Genomic DNA, 16639 nt, shown 5'->3' on the forward strand with positions numbered 1-16639 from the left:
AGACAGAGGTCACTGGAAAATCTGCTCCCAATTGTGAAGGCTTTTGAAAGTCAAGCTTGAAGTGACTTATTCACTAACCAGGGGTGAAGGGGTTTTGCTTGTGTGGTCTAGGGTGCCAGAAAATAAAACACCGTGTACTTCCTGGCAAGATCAGCGACATGCACCACTCAGGCTGGCCTTGTGGCTGAACTACAAGATGAGGAATCAAGGGATTCAGGTTAAATTGCCTATACCAGCAAGATGCAAAGCAGCTGAGAATCCAGCCCTGCAAATTAACTGGATTTATTTTGCCTGAGCATGCGCCAAGGAATCCCACGGAACTAGCAGGATACATCTTAAATGTATTTGAATAAAATACAGGTCTTTGAAATAATTTATTTTACATTGGATTTGACTTATTGGTCTTGTTTTGCAACATTTGTCAAAAAAGGAAAGTTGTGAGAGAGGCCAAGAGCCTGGGGGGAAATTTGCCAGCTCCACAGGTGAGCTACACTGGCTGAGATGGGTGTAGTGTGTGTGCATCTGTAATGTGGTCTACTAGCTGAGGCGTGTGTGTTTGTGTGTAAACTATGGTCTACTCGCTGAGGTATGTACCGTACCTGTGTGATCTGGGCTACAAAATGAAGTTTGTGTGTCTGTATATAATGGGGGCTACAAGATTATGATTTGTGTGTGAGTGGAATACAAACTGAGGTTTGCATGTGTATGTTGGGTGGGCTACTGGATGAGTTTTGTGTGTGTGCATGTGTTGCTAGCATAGTCACCACACTGTTACTGGGTAATAAACCACTTTCTGTAGTTTGCTGAACAACTGTAACCTGGTTACTGATTGCATTTGGTGGAAAAGCAAAGGAAAAAAAAATCTTTCCAGTGAATAAGCCCCTGATTCATTTCTGCCAAACAATGAACCACAAAGGGCGGAAGAGATGAAATCATGGCTCCATGCAAACAGCCAAGCACTGAAGGAGGAGGGGACCTGGGTTTGCTCCAGAAGAGTGGGTGGGGTTTTGTCAGCCCTGCAGAACAGGGTTCTCTCTCTGATCCCCTCCAGCATTGTTAGCATGCAGGAAATGTGGCCAGATGGACTTTGACATAGTGGGCCAAATCCATCCCTAGGGTAAACCAGTGCAGTGGAGTTGAGTCAGTGATTAATCTGGTCCAGAGAAAAGCCTTTTGGCTGGGGTTGAAATAATTCTACAGCCTCTGCTTTCTCTTCCTCTTAAAGGGTGGAGGCAGGCTGGGGGCGAAGCAGGGGAGTCCAAAGGTGGATCCTGAGAAGATACCTCTCATGGGCCAATGCCAAGATGGGCCTCCCTAGCTCTGGGAGTTGAATTCCAGCCCTGGGTAGGGTGTGTACACTGAAAACAAATGATCCAGCAGGCATGTTCCACTCAAGTAGTTTCATGTTCGACCTTTGGTGCAAACTCTCTTTCCAAGAGACTCCAGTCTGTCCATACTCCCACACTACTCCACTCATTTTGCTGTAGCCCAGTGCCGCGCTGGCAGATTAAACAAGGTGTACACTGAAAATTCCAAGCACATTCCTAGATGAAACAGGCAACGCCCTCTACCAAAATGCCAGAGGATTTGCTAGGGAATCATACCCTCTATTTTGGTATCCCATCTCTGCAAATGGCCAATCCCTTTTGCTACGGAAGAAGGCTACCCTCCCTCTGCATACCCCTCAGGGTCTTTGTGATTAATTGTACAGTGTTATCTCTGACGGGGGAAATTTCTTTCCTACTCCCTCCAGACAGAGATCAGTTTGTAGTTCTCTGCAGCACAGGATTATATTCAATAATTTAGGGCCTGGGACCCTGCTGCCGTGGAAGCCAATGGGAGTTTTGCAATTGACATCCAAGGGAGATTTACCAGGCCCTTGTCCTGGGTAGCATTAGCTGCAAATGCAGTTAGCATGACAAATTTTATTAAAGCACCAAATGCAATGAGCATCCATGTTCACTAAATGCATTGCTTCCAATTTCAATTCCCTGTCCCGAGGGAGCATGGCCTAGCCCTAGAGATTAAGGCACAGAAAAGGCAGTCAGAAGAACTGGCATCTATTTCTGGCTCTGCAGCCCCTTCTGATAGGGGAACTATCTTTTTTATGTGGCAATCAGTAAAACTATCCTTCTCTTGGCTTTGGCTTCACTTAAAGGTCTTTCAGGGAGAGCAGCATGTGGGGGAAAGGAGGTTTAGAGGCAATGAGTGCACACCATTTACAGGCTGCAGAGGAAACTGCTGGTACACAAAGTAAGGGCAAGCTGGGAAGGCACTGCAATAAATTCACTGCAAAGTTAGCTGGAATTGACAACTTTTTTCTTGTTCACAGATCTGTAAACACAGAACTGCAAGTAAATGCCAATAGCAGGGTTTTTAATTATTCATCACTGCTGCAATACTGTATATGTCTGCAGTGTTCGGTCATATTTTTAAGCAATAGACAGAGTATATTCTTGCCATCAGCAGAGGTAATGTTAACAGACCTCCTGCCAGAATCTGGGTATGCACAATGTCCAGTCAAACTGTCTCTGTTTACTGGAATGCTGCTGCAGTCTTTTCAGAAATCAAGACGTTTTGTCCTGGGACTCCCTCTTGTGTTAAAAAGGCTTAATAACCAGAGATACTCCCAGCATCTCTGTATTTCTACAGCATTTCTCCTCCTGAAGCACTTTATAAAGTTAAATCGCTGTGAGATAAGACACAGGGAACATTTTGCCTATTACTGAGATGCTCCTTGAGTAGAACATGCCAGCTGTCCAACAGCACAAAGCAATATCACATTGATGCACCAAAAAAAGAGCTGTATGTTGTGAAGCATCATTCTGAGCTGTTAGACACCAAGTTCCACCCTAGAAGTGGCTGCAGTTCAGGGCCATCAATTTGCCTGATGTGGAAATCTTAAATTGGACTCAATATCAGTCAAATTCAGAGACCCATATGTTATATTTAGTCCAAGTTTCTCCCCCCTCCCTTTTTTTTTGCACTGATTTTAAGGCTGTTTTAAAAATCCCTAACTCTTGTGAAAGAGGGTATTGATAGTGTCCATTTCAAGGGGGTTTCTTACCTTTCAGAATCCATCTCGCATGAAGTCATGGGGAGGCCATTTCACAGCAGTTACAGGATGGTAAAATCATCCTGCCAAGCAGTCTTCTGTGATGTGGCACTGGGTAAGAAGTCAGTGCGGACGTGTACAATTTTAAAACCTCACCCTTCCATTTTCTTTTTATCTTGTCCATTTAAATTAGTCAGAGTAATTACCAGAGCCCACTTTCCCCCAGACATTTATAAAGCTGAATCTTCTTCTGGGAAATATGGGCTGTATGATCAAAACGTGGCTTTCAAATAAATCCTCTCCCCTCAAAGGAATTCAATGAAAATGCAAGTCCTACACATAAAGAAAGCTTTGGCAATGGGCACTTAATAGGGTCTCATATACTTCACTGCCCACCCTATGGCCACTTTTACATGATATTAGGTGGACAAAGATCTCCTGTATACAGAATATAGGACCTCATAGGCTATATGTCAATGAGTAGGGTGACCATATTTCCCACAGAGAAAACAGGACACCCCAGCTGTTTGCCCGAAGGCTCCCCCCCATACTGTTGCTGGCTGGACCCCCCCCCCCCTCACAGCGAGGTTGTTGCCGGGTCGCTGGAACTCTGCTCCTCCCCCCAGCCCTGTCTCCTCTCTACGGGGGGCTGGCATCTCCGCTCATCCCCTCTACACTGCACTTTTTTTTTCCTCCCAAAAAGTGGGCATTTGTCCTGTTCGCTCTTGCCCACTGATCAAGTGAGCAAGAGCAAAGGGGACAAATGCCTTCTTTTGGGAAAAAAAGTCAGGATGGCCAGGACAGGGCTGAAAAAAGGGAGTGTGTCCGGGGCAAAATGGGACGTATGGTCACCTTATCAATGAGAGCTATATGGCATAGAGGTGTATGGGGCTATATGGCTGCTGGGGACTATATGGGACGACAGGCCAAGAGACTATATAAGGACTATATGGACCCTGGAAGAGTTGTGTAGGGTTCTATAGTGGACCTAGAGAACTATACAGGCTTGATGGGCGTGAAGGGGCTACATGGGAGTTGAGGGTAATTATATGGGGCTGTATAGACTCTGGGAGGGGCTATAAGGGATTTGCGGGGTGTTCATGCTCCTTGAGCAGAGACATAGATATAGTTGTTCATATAGATGGGACTTGAAGACCCCATGGGAGTGGGAAGGGTTCTGTAGGCACTAGGAAACTATATGGGACCTGGGGAGGGCTCTATGGGTGCTAGGGAGCTATATGGGACCTGGGGAGGGCTCTATGGGTGCTACGGAGCTATATGGACCTGGGGAGGGACAGTCTATGGAGCTATGTAGGACCTGGGGAGGGAGGGCTCTTTGGGCGCTAGGGAGATATATGGACCTGGGGAGGGAAGGCTGTATGGAGCTACATACGACCTGGGGAGGGAGGAAGGGCAATAGGGAGCTATATGGACCTGGGGAGGGAGGGCTGTATGGAGCTATGTAGGACCTGGGGAGGGAGGGCTCTATGGAGCTATATGGACCTGGGGAGGGAAGGCTGTATGGAGCTATGTAGGACCTGGGAGGGCGGGCTCTATGGAGCTATGTAGGACCGGGGGGTGGCAGGGAGGGCTCTATGGGTGCTAAGGAGCTATGTAGGACCTGGGAGGGAGGGCTCTATGGAGCTATATGGACCTGGGAGGGCGGGCTCTATGGAGCTATGTAGGACTGGGGGGTGGCAGGGAGGGCTCTATGGGTGCTAGGGAGCTATGTAGGACCTGGGAGGGCGGGCTCTATGGAGCTATATGGACCTGGGGAGGGAGGGCTCTATGGAGCTATATGGACCTGGGAGGGCGGGCTCTATGGAGCTGTGTAGGACCGGGGGTGGCAGGGAGGGCTCTATGGGCGCTAGGGAGCTATAGGGACTCGGGGATAATTCCACGGTCTCTAGCCTGTGGGCGCTGTGTAAGGCCCCGCAGTGCCTCTCTACCGGGGGGGCAGCCAATCTATGGGCCCGGGAAAAGTGTAACGGCCCCGCCCCCCCGTGGCGAGGGAACGAGGCTGCCGCGCGCCCTCCGTTCTCCCCGAGTTCCCATGGCAACAGGGAAGAAGGCGCCGGAAGGGCGGAGCTGCGACGTGGCGGGGCGCGTGACGTCACGGCGCTGTAACGGCGTAAGCCGGCGCCGGCTCAGCGCCTGGCGTTAGGCCGCCGGTGAAGCTCGCTAGGGGGAGGAGGCGGGAGCTGCCCCCTGCATTGGGGTCAGAGGTCAGTGGAAAGCCCCCCCCCGGGTCAGAGGTCATCCTAGAGCCACCCTAGGTCACAGATCTGCTGGGGCCAGGGGTCATTCCAAGGTCAGAGGTCACTCGGGGGGCCCTGGGGTGAAGTTCGGGAGGTTGTTCCCTCCCTCCAACCCCCCCCAGTTCCGTAGGGCCCCCCCCCCCAGTTGTGGGCTTCCCCCTCCTCACGTCGTGCGGCTGCAGCCTGGCCTCGGGGGGGGCTGAGCCGCAAGGCAGCCCCCCCCCCCATTTCAGGCCGGCGGTGCAGCTGTAAGTCCTAAAGCCCCTGCTGGTGTGATAGCGCCTGGCTGGGGCTAGGCCAATCCTTGCTGCGCAGCCCCAGGCAGAAAGGACAGGGTTGCCCCCGAGTCCCCACCCTGCCTCCGCTGAGCCCCATGGACTTCCCCCAGATGCTGCTAGCGGGCAGTTGTGAAATCAGCATCTGGTGAGTAGGCCCCTTCTGATGCTGCTAAAAGCCTGAGGCGAGTGATTCCTGCTCGTTGCACCCGGCTGCATCACCAGCTTGCGTTACCACAGAGACAGCATCTGAGGGCTGCGTTGGCAGAGCAAGTCTCAGTGTTTGCTGTCTCTGCACTAGAAGCCATGTGGAGGAATTGTGTTAGGTTGGCAAGAAGGGGGCTTGGTCGCGGTGCAGTCCTCTGTCCAGACCCAACGGTGTCACACTGCGGTGTCGTTCGAGGGTTAAGTCCAGCTGCCCCATGCAGTTCGCTCTGGAACTCCGTGGTGAGTATCACTTCCCAGTTCGAGAGATGCATGAACTGAGCAGGGAACAGGGAACCAGAAGCCAACAGGTTTTTAATCTTAACTCTGACTCTGATTCTATTGTTGGCTTTGGACATATCACTTAAACTGGGTCAAAAGTGACCACTCATCTGTGATCATTCAGTTTCTGGGTGCCCAGCTTGAGGTCTGCTCTTCAGGGGTACTGAACATCTCCCAGTGACTCTGCAGTTGTGGGCACTCGGGATTTAAGAATATTAGGCCACAGTGTTTCAGCCTGAATTCACAGATGTTGAGGCACCTACAGTGTCTAGTCTTAATTTCTCAATCTGTCTGCCTCCCAGTTCCCCATAATGTGAAGAGAGAGAGAAATGTCTGGGGTGGGGTGGGGTGGGGTGGGGGTTTTTCCTACCCTATGGCAAAAGGCATTATATAATCACCAGCTACTATTAGTGGTTGTAAATTTTGAAAACCATTGAGTTAAAGACAGTTCAGCTTCCTCCTATCTATACAAAATGATTTAGTATTCTAGCACAGAACTGCAGTTCAGATATATGCTTTTAAGGTGAATCTTCTCCAGCCTACCCATCTAATAGTTCAGTTGGCTGAAAATGCCTCTGATGGAACAGAGAAGACAAAATGGAGAGAAATATCTTTTAATCATTCCCTTATTAAGTTGGTGAAAGCTGTATGTTTGTTTAAAATGTGTTCTGTGGTGAGAGAGTGGATGAGTGGCCCTGTTTCCCAGGCTACTGTGAGGAAGGGATGGCTAGCAATTGCAATTCTTGGAAAATAATCAGGAAGAATTCTTGTGTCTGGAATATGAAGCATTATGAACAACACTATGTTATAACAAAGATGCTTTTGCCTTTCTTAAATATAACAAATCAGTCCCATCGGAATTTCATTTGCTGTATTCAACTTTTTCTTGAGTATCTCATAGGTTGCTCTGTGTGATTTGAATTATGCACCACCTTCAGTTATGTTCCTTAGAACAGTCACAGAAAACTTTATGCCAATAAAATCACGTGAAGGCATTTTTAATGCTAATTCCTAGCTTGGAAATATTTCTAGCAGATAACGTGATTAACACATTAGGGCTGCCTTTGTTACAGGCAGCAGTTCCTGAATTATAACACACTATAGTATTTGGGCCAAAACTTGCGGTTTGAAGAACAAAGAGCAATAGAAGAGTTTTTTCACAGGCTTTGATTGCTCTTCAAATGAAGAGTTATATTTTAAAACCAAACTTTGATCTGCTACGGTTTGTAATGTGGCAGCAGAGGTGCTAAAACTGAAAGTGGTTGTAATCAAAAGCAAAAGTGACTTTATTGATCTGAGATGCATTCAGTCAACAAAGCATCCATAATGACTGTAAATTGGATTTGGAAACTTGTAAATCAGCTGAGTTTAACAAAAAAACAACAACACTTAACTGTGAGTTGTGTTTATAGAGCAATATTTTGCTACCCCATTGAAGTATACTCTGCTTACTTGGGGAAAAAATTATATACTGCTGACTTGATGCCATTTGCTAATTGCATCCAGTGCGGGAGGAACCACTGCATTTCTGCCCTGGAAAGAATGTGCGGAATATTTGGCTCATTGTGTCTAACTAGATCTCACTAACTAACGGCTGGACAAGGTGGGGGGCTGAAGACTGTGTGCGGACCACACCAGTCTTCAAATACGTGAAAGACTCTTAGAAAGAGGACAATGGCCAGTTGTTCTCCATGTCCTCTGAAGGTAGGATAAGAAGGAATAGGCTTAATCTGCATCAAAGAAGACTGAAGTTAGATGTTAGCAATCCTTATAGTCAGCAGGTTTTTCTAAGGAGAGGTTTTGGAATCCCTATCTTTAGAGGTTTTTAAGAACAGGTTAGACCAATTAATACTTAGTCCTGACATGAGTGCAGAGGGCTGGACGAGATGACCTCTCGAGGTCCCTTCCAGTCCTACAATTCTATGAAACACCTGTCAGGAATGGTTTAGCTTTACTTAGTGCTGCCTCAGTGTGGGGGACTGGACTAGAGGACCTCTCAAGGTCCCTTTGAACCCTAGATATCTATGATAAGATGCCCTTATGTGACTCTGGATTTGTGTGGTGGTTTATTCTGTCTTGTAACTACTTCTGAAAACCTGTTCAGTGTTCACTAGATAAATAACAGCATCCCATTGCGTCATTGCATGGAAACCTTCTCACAGGAAGTAAATGGAGAATGATGTTTTCCAAAAGGGGATGCAGTCGGGGTACCTTTCAGAATTGTCTAGTTAGACCCTATGCAAAAAAGAAATCCAACACAAAGCAAGCAGATTGCATATATGACTGTCTGGATCTCTGCTTTGTCAAATGGGGTGGATTAAAGCTTTCATGGTGCTTTGAAGGCTCAGAGTGCTAGATGAATGCTTAGCGGGATTATTAGAAGATGGTCACCAGCTTCACGATGTCTCAACAATTTCTTTTCAGACCTGGTTCTCTCAGGCCAGACAGTCAAAGGATTACGCCCTCCCCAACTCCAGCTGGAGCCAGGGCATGATGGATTTGTATAGCAGGTTCCTGGAGATGTGTAAAGATGGGACATGGAAAAGGATTCCTTCCTACGACAATAGTATTGATCATACACCAGGCAAGGCTTTCTAGGGTGTGCGTGCGTGTGTGTGTGTCTTCCTCTGGAATTCTGGATCAAGTATTCACCCTACTTCCTCTCCTTGTCTGATATGTGATGGGGTTGCCACTAAACCCTTGAAGACATGAACTGATTCACGTGCTTGAGTTTTCCTCCACCAACACTGGTGTAAATTCAGAATAGTGCTAGTGGGGACTGGTGTAACTGAGAGGAAAATCAGACCCCCTGTCTTTACCCTGAGATACTTTGTGTGTGTGTGTTACCACTAACCATCTCACATTCCTGTTGCCATCTTCTGGGTAGAGTCTAAATATCAACCCCAGCTCTGGCAAACAGTGTCTGTTCACTCTCCTGTTTGTAAGTTCCTGTTCTGGATCAGACCAATGAGCCATCCTGTCTCTGACAGCGGCTGGTAATACACCCCCTTTCCCCACCTTGCGAATAACTATGCAAAGATGGTCGTTTCATCCCAACCCCCAGCAGCTGAGGGCTCGGTTTAGATCCTGAACCTTGAGGGTTGATATCTCTTATTTACCCCTCTCTCCAGCTAGTGTAACTCTGGAGAATAGTTTCTTTATTTCTATGAGTGGTGAATCTTTTTGAATCCTGCCTCTGTAATAGCTTGTGTCCAGCATTTCTAGAAGTCAGTTACCAAATGAGAATTCTGTTGATGTTACTTCCTGTTAAATTTCCTTGCATGTATTTTGGTTTGGATCTAAACATTCCCGTTCCCTCTGTGCTAGTGTTGTTGTGGTCAGCTGTTTCTCCTGCAACCATCTCTGTGTTTCTTTCCATGCTACCCTTTAGCCATGAAATATGCTTCCAGTCTGCCAAACTACTCTCCCCTCCTGCAGACTCATGTCCTGGGAGGCGCCCATAGGAAATGAGTCAATAGAACATTAGAAACAAAAAACCCCTTTCTTCCTTGTCTCCCGTCCTCTGAGCTTCCCTTGCATCCTGTGAACTCTGGGCCTGTCTGTGTTTTGTGGCTGGCTCAGCAGTAAGCACATTGCCCAAGCTTATCAAACAGCAAATATCACCTGTGTTCTAGTGCAGGAGAACTAGAAAGCAAAACTGACTAGCCTGGCTTTGCAGTTCAACCCGATCAAATCTGTAAAGCATCCGTAATGGAAAAACAACCTTCACCTTGTAACGTTTTGAATCATAACAGTCCAAGGGGTTGTTAGCCACACAAGTAAGGGATTTAGGCCCAGATCTACAAAGGTATTCAGGCTCCTAACGTCTGTCATAGGCGCCGACTCCGTGGGTGCTCTGGGGCTGGAGCGCCGACTCCGTGGGTACTCCAGGGCTTGGCTCTGTACCCACCGGCAGCCAAGCTTCCTGCCCTGCCCGCCCCCCCACCGCCTCCCAGTGCGCCACGTCTCTGCTTCTCCCTCCCTCCCAGTGCTTGCCGCCACCAAACAGCTGTAGCAATCTCTGGGAGGGAGAGGGAAAGAGGCAGGGCCAGGAATTTGGGGAAGGAGTTTAATAGGGGCAGGGAGAGGGTGGAGTTGGGGCAGGGACTTTGGGGAAGGGGTTGGAATGGGGGCTGGACCGGGTGAAGTTGGGGGTGGGGACTTCGGGGGAGGGGGCAGGACAGGGATGAGGGTGGGGACTTTGGGGGAGGGGGGTCAAGCACCCACCGGCTCCAGAAGAAGTCAGAGCCTATGACATCCACAGAAATCTTTGTGCATTGGGGCCTTTGTTTTTAGCCTGGTGCTGTGCCTTTAACTCCTAGCAGCTTTGCACCTTGCCACTCATTTGTTGTCACTTTTTTTCTTCCACCCTGCTAGAATCACTGAAGCTGACGTCTGAGAAGGAGCGGAAGGAAACCCGCCTCTTCCCCAGAAACATGGATACGGAGGGAGTGGGCTTCGAGTATGCCATGTTCCTTAACCCGTCTGAGAAAAGGATGGTGTGTCTCTTCCAGCCAGGCCCCTATCTGGAAGGGCCTTCGGGGTGAGGAGGTCCAGTTAATTGTGATCCGCTTAACCGCAATTGACTGGGGTGGGAGAGTGGCAGCACTCATATCTCAGGAGATCAGGTTCAACCGTGTCTTACATCACCTTCCCAATCTGCCTTTCAGGTTTGCCCACGGGGGCTCCACTGCAACGATCATTGACAGCACGATTGGGGGCTGCGCTATATTTGTTGCTGGCAGGGTGATGACAGCCAACCTCAGTATAAACTACAGGAAGTAGGTGAATTAAGGCTTCTGTGTAGCCGCAGGGCTTACCAGTAAAATCAGGGGGCCTGTGACAGTGGAAAGAGATTGTAAGCGCTTTGGGGCAGAGCCCATCTCCTGGGTCTCTGTTTGTGCAGCACCTAGCGCCGTGGCTGCACGACTAGGGGTCAGATAATGATAACTTCAATTGTGTCCTACTCTGGAATGGTTTGACAACTTGGGACCCTTAGGTTTGTAGCCGCGTTCATCCAGAAAGATCTGAGTATGCTTCCAGCTCAGTCAATGTACTATTGACCAGGCACTAAGGAATCGCTTGCCCCTCTACAACATCCAGACAAGCCTTTCTAAGGAACAGTGGGCTTGCAGTTAAGGCGCTGGATTGGGATCTGGGTTCAGACTCCCTTTAAGACCCTGGGAAGCTGCTAGATCTCTCTGCTCCCTATGGGGACATCACCTTTCTACCTCACTGGGGTGTTGTGAGGGTAGTCACGTCCTCCTAAGTACTCCTCAGAACAAAAGCCGGTTCATTTCTATACGCAGTAAAGCAACGTGCTATCTAGGATGGCTCTGCAAGCACTGGAGTGACAGTGTGGGGGAGGATGTGATGTCAGAGTAAAAGCTGAGGTTGGAAGCCACTGCTTAGACTTTCTATCCTCTCTGGGTGAGAACCTTAACAAGTAAGCTGTGTGTTCTCAGCTTTAACCCAAGCTTCATGAAATTCACTTCTAGGAAATTTTACATTGCTTTACCCGCCACTAAAGTGCTGTCACCTCTGGGGTGGAACGCAGTGGCTGTTTAACAGCTCACAGGTGTGCTACTCAACGACATAGGACAGGAAGTGGAATCTCACTAATGATCGGCTGTTTTCTTCTCGCAGCCCCATTCCGCTGGGCTCGGTGGTCTTGGTGGACAGCAAAGTGGACCAAGTCGAGGGAAGGAAAGTGTTTCTGTCCTGCCAAGTCAGGAGCATAGATGGCCAAACACTTCATGCAGAGGCAACCGGTAAGGATCATGCGGCTGGCTTTACTAGATGAAGTGGAAGCTGTGGATGCTTGGCCCCTGGGCAGTCAGGTAGGGCTGTGGGGTCTCAGACTTTCTGTCACAGTGGAAATAGCTTTGCATGGGGAACAGAAACGGGATCTGGCACAGCGTGTGCCTTCCCATGCTGGTACCTGGACGTGACCACACTGAATGAACCCCTTGTGACATGGAGTTCTGTTTGCTCCCTCCCCTTCCCCATCTCCAAGAACCGTCTGTCTCTAGGTGACTCAGTCTAGATGGGTCATCAGTGAGGGCCGACCCCCGCGGGGCCTTGTTCTCTAAAACCACCAGCCTCAGCAGCAGCAGGCTCACCAGCCACCAGAGGGCAGCAAAGACCTATGCTATTAAAGCGCAGCGCATGGTGCAACCTGCTAGCCAGCCCTGTCCCACTGAGGTCAGGGCCACTTCTCTGGTGCAGGGCTCCTCGCTAGTGGATCGTGCTGTAGGACTGAGGCCTTGACCTGGTCTCTTTGCTGCGGAAGGTACACACTGTCTGAAGCGGTAAGGAAATACCCGGCACCGGCCCTTGCTGCTTGCTTTGCAGAGACAGACTGCAGCTCCAAGCCTCTGTCCCTTTCACAACCTGGGTAGAAGCTGCAGGGTCCCCCTACTGCAGCTCTACTTGGCTGTTCTCAGACATGTGCCATAGATGGCAGAGCACAGGACAGACGCTTCCCCTCCCTGGGAAGTGCCAGGGCCCTGCACACGTGCGGCTCTCTGGTTGCTGTGGCTGTCCTGAGCTGACACTTCCATCCTTTCTTCTGTCCTGGTTTAGCCCTGTTTATCCAGCTGGATTCCACAAAGTCCCTGCAGCAGCAGATGAGCTGCCAGTGAGTCGTCTTGCCCCGACAGATGACCAGGCTGCAGCCGAGCCCACTACAGCCTCTGCTTCTCTCCGGTCGCTGATTCCCTGCTCTGATCTCTCCTGTTCTGAAGAGAGAGTTCTGCCCTGGACTTCTGATTAGCAGTGACGTGGTGCAGATTCTTCTGCATTCATCAACTCTCTGGAGGCCACCTCTGCCCATTGGGCTCTACCACAGCTGTCGTGTCATCCCACCCTTTGCTGGCTGGTCAGTTTCTGATTAACCTCCGAACATGAAGATCTCATTCGTTGCCTGCTGTACAGGGAACTGCTGCTGGTAATCGGTGCTGTCTATGGACTTCAGGGGCAGCGAGCTCTGCATGTGGCTGTGTGTTACAGCTTCAGATGTTTTATCAAAGGACAAATGCAATTAACCCTTGGTCAGCCACTTACTGCATTACAAGCATGTAGATTCTCTCCGCTCTTTCGGATATTTCTTACTGCAGTTTCCATTTTGTCTGCCAGCCCTCTTGTCTGCTGAGGAAACTTGCGTGCTGGCTTGTGATCCAGCATGCTGTCTGTCCTTCACAGCATACGCGATTTACATGCCTCGGGATGGGTAATAGGTTTTAAAACCTTACGCGCTAGTTCAGTTCAGGTCTAGTTCTACTAGACAGGGTGATCCAGACCCAGGTTGTATCTCATACTCTTGGCTGTGACCTATTCTCCTTCAGCATGGAAAAGTGTGTGGTGTGTGTGTGGGGGGCGGGGAGGCGGATTTGGCTTCCATGCCTAAAAGAAGGAAACCTAGGACTTAATTTCTCCCTGTCGTGGGAACTTAGTGGACAGATGTGTTAGTGACGCGCGAGCCAGAAGAGAAGCCAGCCCCTGCTCTCATAAGCTCTGCAGTGCCAACGCAGGAATGAAAAAGTAGATCGGAGTCCGATTATGGGATAGATCTATGGAATTGGAAGGCACCATCAGGCAAGAGTCACTGCCAAGTTTTGCAGAGACATTTTTAGGGCTGGTTGAAAATTTTCAGTCAAAACCTTTTTCTTTTTCATGGAAAAATCGGGCCTTTGATCAGACGAAACGTTTGCAAAATGCCTCTACTTTCCACGGCAGACGTACTTGTTTTCCATCAGAAAACGGAGCACGGGAATGGACATGATTTTGATTCCAAAATGCTGCTGTGATTCAGGTGCCTCTCGCTCCTGTTCTGTGTGGGCCAGGATCCCTGGCCAGGTTACGTCTTCCGTAATGCAGCGCAGCTGCCCTGACGTGGGGCCTGCCTCACCAGGAGACTGGAAGCATGAGGCACTACAGCAGCATTTCACAATTACGCTATATGGGTAGCAACAGATCTTAGGCTGAAACTCTTTCCTCTTCAGCAACTTTGTTCTCCAGGGCCCCAATCCTGCAGGGAGCAGATCTTGGAGCACCAGGTTTGCTGCTGATTTGTGACCTTAACTATCACTAGCCAGTGCATGGTCTGCTTTCCTTTGGGAGTGAGCTGTCACGGGGGAGTGAGGGGGAGAGGGAGAGGAGGACTGTGGGGGGAGAGGAGGCAAAATCTTGGATTCCCTTCTGAACTCTGCCACCGCCTTAGGTGGTCATGGGAAAGTCAATTACCCTCTGTGTGCCTGGGTTTACCTGCCTGTAAAATAACGGTAGATGAAACTTGCTTGTCCTGGGAGGAGAACAGTGAGGGTTAATTCAGTTTTGTCAAACACTAGAAGGGCTAATTATTTATAGTAGATCTTTAGTTGCGTCTGGGATATCAGGCAAAGAAAATGCTAATGGAAGCGAAGGAAGTAATATATATACACTGTTATTTATTTTTGTAGTTAACTCACTGCAGTCTTGCTACATTAGCGAGAACAGAAGGTTCTGCAGAAGCCTCCTGAGGAGTTTGCCTGTAGCTACCCTTAAAGCTAATCTTGAATGAGATTTGAATTTGCTCAGTAAAGAGTAGCAGTGATTTTTGCCAGTGCCCGCCATGGAAAGTTTGCGGTTGTGAGACCCAGGGATTTCCACACCTTGCTCTGATGGAACAGGCTTTCAGGACAACTTTAAATCCTCAGTGGAAAGGGTCTGTTTGTTTTTTAAACATCTCACCTTGTGCGAAATCTAACCTCACTGCTATTGTCCTGGTAGCGTCGCTTCTCCCATCCTGCAGCTGCTCCCCCTTTTCAACTAGACGGAGCTAATCAGCTGTAGGCTCTCATCCCGGAACTGAGCCAGGAGCAATTTCTGTTCCTCGGTCCAAGCAGATCAAAGAACTCCCATATGCTGGGATGGGGCCTATGTATTAATTTTAAGTTATATAAATGAATATACACAACTGAGCATTCATTGCCAGTAACTAACGAGCTCTGTGGAATCACAGTGTGAACCAACAGCGGGAGAACTGCCCACAGATGGCACCATGGAAGTATTTGTGTAGATTGGGCTCTGGCATCTCTGCCATGGTGCTGTCTATCCCTGCTCAGTCTAGACACCAGCCTGGTTTAACACTGCCTGCACCCGAGCTGTGTCCATGCTCCTGCAGTTACTACACCGATGGTGCGAGAATGCTTCTAAAAATTCTCACCATAGACAGCCTAGTGCAGGGTCGCCCAGAGCATTCAGGGGGCCTGGGGCAGGGCCGGGTCTTCGGCAGCAATTCAGCGGCGGGTCCCTCTCGGAGGGAAGGACCTGCCACCGAAGAATGAAGCGGTGGCGGTAGAGCTGCAGCCGATCGCGGCTTTTTTCTTTTTCTGCTGCTTGCGGCAGCGCTTGTACTCACCAGGCGGCGCTCCGAGGCTTCGGCAGCACTTCAGCGGTGGGTCCTTCACTCGCTGCACTGAAGGACCGGCTGCCGAAGACCCGGAGCGAGTGAAGGGCACACCGCCGAAGTGCCATCGAAAACCCAGAGGCTCTCGGCACCTGTGGGGCCTGGGGCAAATTGTCCCACTTGCGCCCCTGCCCCGCCCCCCGGGCAGCCCTGGCCTACTGCACAGTGCTCCATAGGAGAAGCAGAGCATGAAACTGAGCAGGCTAGTTCCACCTTCAGAACTGCTCAAAGAACAAAAATAAACAGGGCAGCAACGCGGCAAATCGGATCAGGTCGTGAAACTGGAATAACTGTTGGGCTGTCAGCCAGTGCCAAGAATGCAGGCAAGGGAATCTCTCACAAGAGATTGAGTCCTGTTAGAGCCTTAATCCGGGGGCTGTGACGTGAATTGACTCTTTGTTCTTCACCCAGTGCACAGGGTTTAAAAACTGGAAATCTGCTCTCTCAAATATCCCGGTGCCTGGAGGGGGAGAAGTTAGTCTTGGTTTTGAGTTGGATTGTTATCTTGTCACTGTTTGGAGCATCTCTACCTGAAGGGGAGGGTTTCTGCACACCCAGCAAGGATTAAAAGATGTTTATTTTAGAACAGATACATGCTGGTCCTCTTTAAAAAAAATTTTATTCTCTCTCCCTTTGCATGGAACGGTGGCCGGGTGAACTCCCTGAACAGCATTGCTCTCGCGTTGTGCTGTGTTGCAGTAAGCTGCCTGGAGAGGGGTGGGTTGGTTCTTAATAATAATTAGGAGTTTCCTGGTCTCTGCTGCTCTCTGTTGCTGTTGCAGAAGCACCTGGAGGACCCAGTCAAGGATCAGCCCCCCTATTCCCCCCTGGTGCTAGGTGCTGCACAGACACACGTAAAGATGGTCCCCGCCCTTATGAACGGGCAGGAAGTATAAGATGAGAGAGCAGTAGCTACCTGGCTTTGTGTACCGCTAGCAGTGCCCTCCCTCCTGCCAAACGCCCCGGGATGTCTTCTCTAGGTAATGCATCAAAACCCTAGGGACTGCCAGGCTGGAGCAGACCCAAGGTCCATCTAGAACAATATCCTATTTTTGACAGTGGCAGCATGACATCTTCTGGGGAAGGCATCTGAACCCCCTAGTCACAGATGTGGGAT

At 49.5% G+C, this 16639-nt stretch overlaps 1 protein-coding gene across 3 annotated transcripts; it reads left to right on the forward strand.

Moving 5' to 3' along the window:
• The first annotated feature begins 5152 nt into the window (after positions 1-5152).
• LOC116817640 (acyl-coenzyme A thioesterase THEM4-like) lies at positions 5153-16112 on the forward strand. 3 transcript variants are annotated; one of them, XM_032767979.2, is made up of 7 exons: positions 5153-5280; positions 5890-6035; positions 8499-8658; positions 10452-10617; positions 10745-10855; positions 11721-11845; positions 12660-16112. In XM_032767979.2, the coding sequence occupies exons 2-7, from the start codon at positions 5895-5897 to the stop codon at positions 12716-12718; spliced, it is 762 nt and encodes a 253-aa protein (XP_032623870.1). In that variant the 5' UTR covers positions 5153-5280; positions 5890-5894; the 3' UTR covers positions 12719-16112. The 3 variants fall into 3 exon arrangements, with proteins under 3 accessions (XP_032623870.1, XP_032623872.1, XP_032623871.1); XM_032767981.2 differs by having other exon boundaries at positions 5157-5280; positions 5893-6035; XM_032767980.2 differs by lacking the exon at positions 5153-5280 and having other exon boundaries at positions 5535-6035.
• The last annotated feature ends 527 nt before the right edge of the window (positions 16113-16639 follow it).

Source organism: Chelonoidis abingdonii, chromosome 11, assembly GCF_003597395.2.
Source record: "Chelonoidis abingdonii isolate Lonesome George chromosome 11, CheloAbing_2.0, whole genome shotgun sequence".
In the NCBI taxonomy this organism is placed as follows: Eukaryota; Metazoa; Chordata; order Testudines; family Testudinidae; genus Chelonoidis; species Chelonoidis abingdonii.

Excerpts from the sequence above, each read along its gene's own strand:
- LOC116817640 (XM_032767979.2), top strand. The coding sequence starts at position 5,895 with ATGTGGAGGAATTGTGTTAGGTTGGCAAGAAGGGGGCTTGGTCGCGGT. Across the intron at positions 6,036-8,498 it reads GTTCGCTCTGGAACTCCGTG|ACCTGGTTCTCTCAGGCCAG; the intron begins GTGAGTATCACT and ends ATTTCTTTTCAG. Across the intron at positions 11,846-12,659 it reads ACTTCATGCAGAGGCAACCG|CCCTGTTTATCCAGCTGGAT; the intron begins GTAAGGATCATG and ends GTCCTGGTTTAG.